The sequence below is a fragment of the Austrofundulus limnaeus genome, unplaced genomic scaffold (genome assembly GCF_001266775.1).
Source record: "Austrofundulus limnaeus strain Quisiro unplaced genomic scaffold, Austrofundulus_limnaeus-1.0 Scaffold7, whole genome shotgun sequence".
Classification (NCBI taxonomy): domain Eukaryota; kingdom Metazoa; phylum Chordata; class Actinopteri; order Cyprinodontiformes; family Rivulidae; genus Austrofundulus; species Austrofundulus limnaeus.
The window spans coordinates 2,452,006-2,454,139 of NW_013952409.1; the positions used below are offsets into that span (position 1 = coordinate 2,452,006).

Below are 2,134 nucleotides of genomic sequence, written 5' to 3' on the forward strand. Positions count from 1 at the left end.
TGAAATATCGCGATATTTCAGTGTATCGATATTTTCTTACACCCCTACCACCAAGTGGTGGAATGTTGTCATTTTGTGGGTAAAATAACATTCCTGAGCTCCACTAATAAACACGAACTGAGCTCTACCTGGTATTTCCTGAGTCAAATTTTCAGACTAACAAGACAAATAATCTTACACATTTTGAAAACAAGGTTATTATTCTTACACAATCAGTTCTTGTTTAGTAAATCAGTCTCAAAACAAGATCAAAAAGACTTTTTGGCTGATATAAGATTTTAAAACTTGGTTAGGTGGACAGTTTTTGCAGTGTGTGTTTCCATCTCTCATTTTGCCCATTAAAGTTTTTTCAAAAACCCTAAAAACCACCTCCACCAACCGCCCAAAACACACCCATTGGAACCGGACTGGGAGCATCAGTGGAAAACCAACCAGTCCGACCCGTACCGAACCGTACCTACACCGACCGTTCCGACACTACACCATGCAAGAGGCTCTACTTTCTCTCCTTGCCTCCTCTCCTTCTCTCGTCTTTTTTTTCTTTCCTTCCTTCGTTGATCTAACTCCTCGGAGACAGAAGAGCTTCTTTGTCATTCACAGAACGGCAGGCTGCTGGTGCAAGCAGCACAGGCAAGTCCGCATGTGTGTGTGTGTGTAAATGTGTGTGTGTGTCACAGGAGCCGGTCCAATGACAAAAACTGAAGGTAGATTTTGAGCCGCGGTCTGCACGCTTCTTAAAGGCAGACAGCACAGTTTGATCAAACCGGAGTAGCTTGGTTTGTTTTTAAGTTTTAATAGCACCTGTTTGAGTGGATCTGAGAAGAAGCAGCAGCTCCAGGAGACGAGAACAGTAACGGCTCAGATTGAGTGGAGTAACTGACAGCTTTGCTCCGTTGGCCCACGGCGAACCAGAGAGAAATGYGTGTTTGCTGAAAACCTCGGCCCCCGAAGCGTCCGGTGATCGCCCACAGGACCGCGAGAGACGACGCCGTCCACCTCGTGCGAGCGACCGCTTTAACACTTATTCAGAMGGAAAATACTGAGAGGTGACGGAGACGTGGGGGGGTTCAAACTCGTCTGACCACTGCAACAAAACCAAGAGCGCTGCCCTGAAGACGTGAGGTGAAACAAGCTGAGGCTTTGTGTGTGTGTGTGTGTGTGTGTGTGTGTCTTGGCGAATGGCTACAACTCTTACTGGATAAGACATCATGCTTAGACAGAAGGGCCCCCACACAGATATTTAAACAGGAGTGGGTATCAGGAGGAGAAAGAGGCGGAGCAGAGGGTGTTCACAAAAAAAAAAAAAAAACTAAATCCTTGTCTCCTCCCTCCTGTTGCTGGTGTGTTCTTCCTCTCGGTCCGTTCCAGTTTTGAAACCACAAACGGTGAACGCAGATTCCTGCCGACGAGGCTCTCCCTCCAGACTCCGCGGCTCGGCCCAAGCTTCCTCCATTCTTCTTCTTCTTATCGTTTCTCGTCACACCTCCTGGTCCTCGAAGACCTCGAGGAAGAGCGGGGGRAAGAGTTCGTTGGGACACTCCACCTTCATGTGAAGGAAGCGGCTGGCGTGGCACGCCCCGATCATGCGCAGGTCCGTCACCTTCATCAGGAGCTTGGGCCAGAAGTGGGGAATGTTGTGCTTGCGGTAGTTGATGTAGTGCTCGAAGGCCAGCAGGTAGGTCTCCTGGCACTTCTCGATCTTGTCCATGCAGGTCAGGCCGGAGCGGTCTGTGGGGGGGAGGGGGGCGGAGCAAAGGGTAAACGAGGGAAAACCAAACATAAAAGGATTCACCACCAAACCAGAGCAACTTTTCAACATTTTCCCATATTAGTTTTAGGGATGCACGATATATTCACATTAATATCGGTTTCGGCTGATATTGGTCATTTTTTAGAATATCATTACTGGTCCCATAATTAAAACTGGGCCGATATTAACATCCAATATTGGTTTCCCACTTTTTAGCTTTAGTTTCTGTTTTGGGAGGGGAGATGTTTGGTTGAGCGGCGTCTGATTGATCATGATAGTAATACTGAAGTAAAACTAGTGAAATCTTGCATTGCTTTACAAAGTAAGGGACGTGTCAAATACAAGGCCCGTGGGCCAAATGTGGCCCACGGGTGACTCCCGTGT

The 2,134-nt window shown here is 47.7% G+C and overlaps 1 protein-coding gene across 1 annotated transcript in view; it reads right to left on the reverse strand.

The window, feature by feature from the left end:
• Positions 1-546: 546 nt before the first annotated feature.
• LOC106535154 (thyroid hormone receptor alpha-B) overlaps positions 547-2,134 on the reverse strand; it is a gene marked incomplete at its 5' end in the record, with an annotated part of 12,398 nt that continues 10,810 nt past the window's right edge. The window contains 1 exon segment of the mRNA XM_014032088.1: positions 547-1,808. Coding sequence (XP_013887542.1) covers positions 1,478-1,808 — 331 coding nt within the window. The 3' untranslated portion in view covers positions 547-1,477.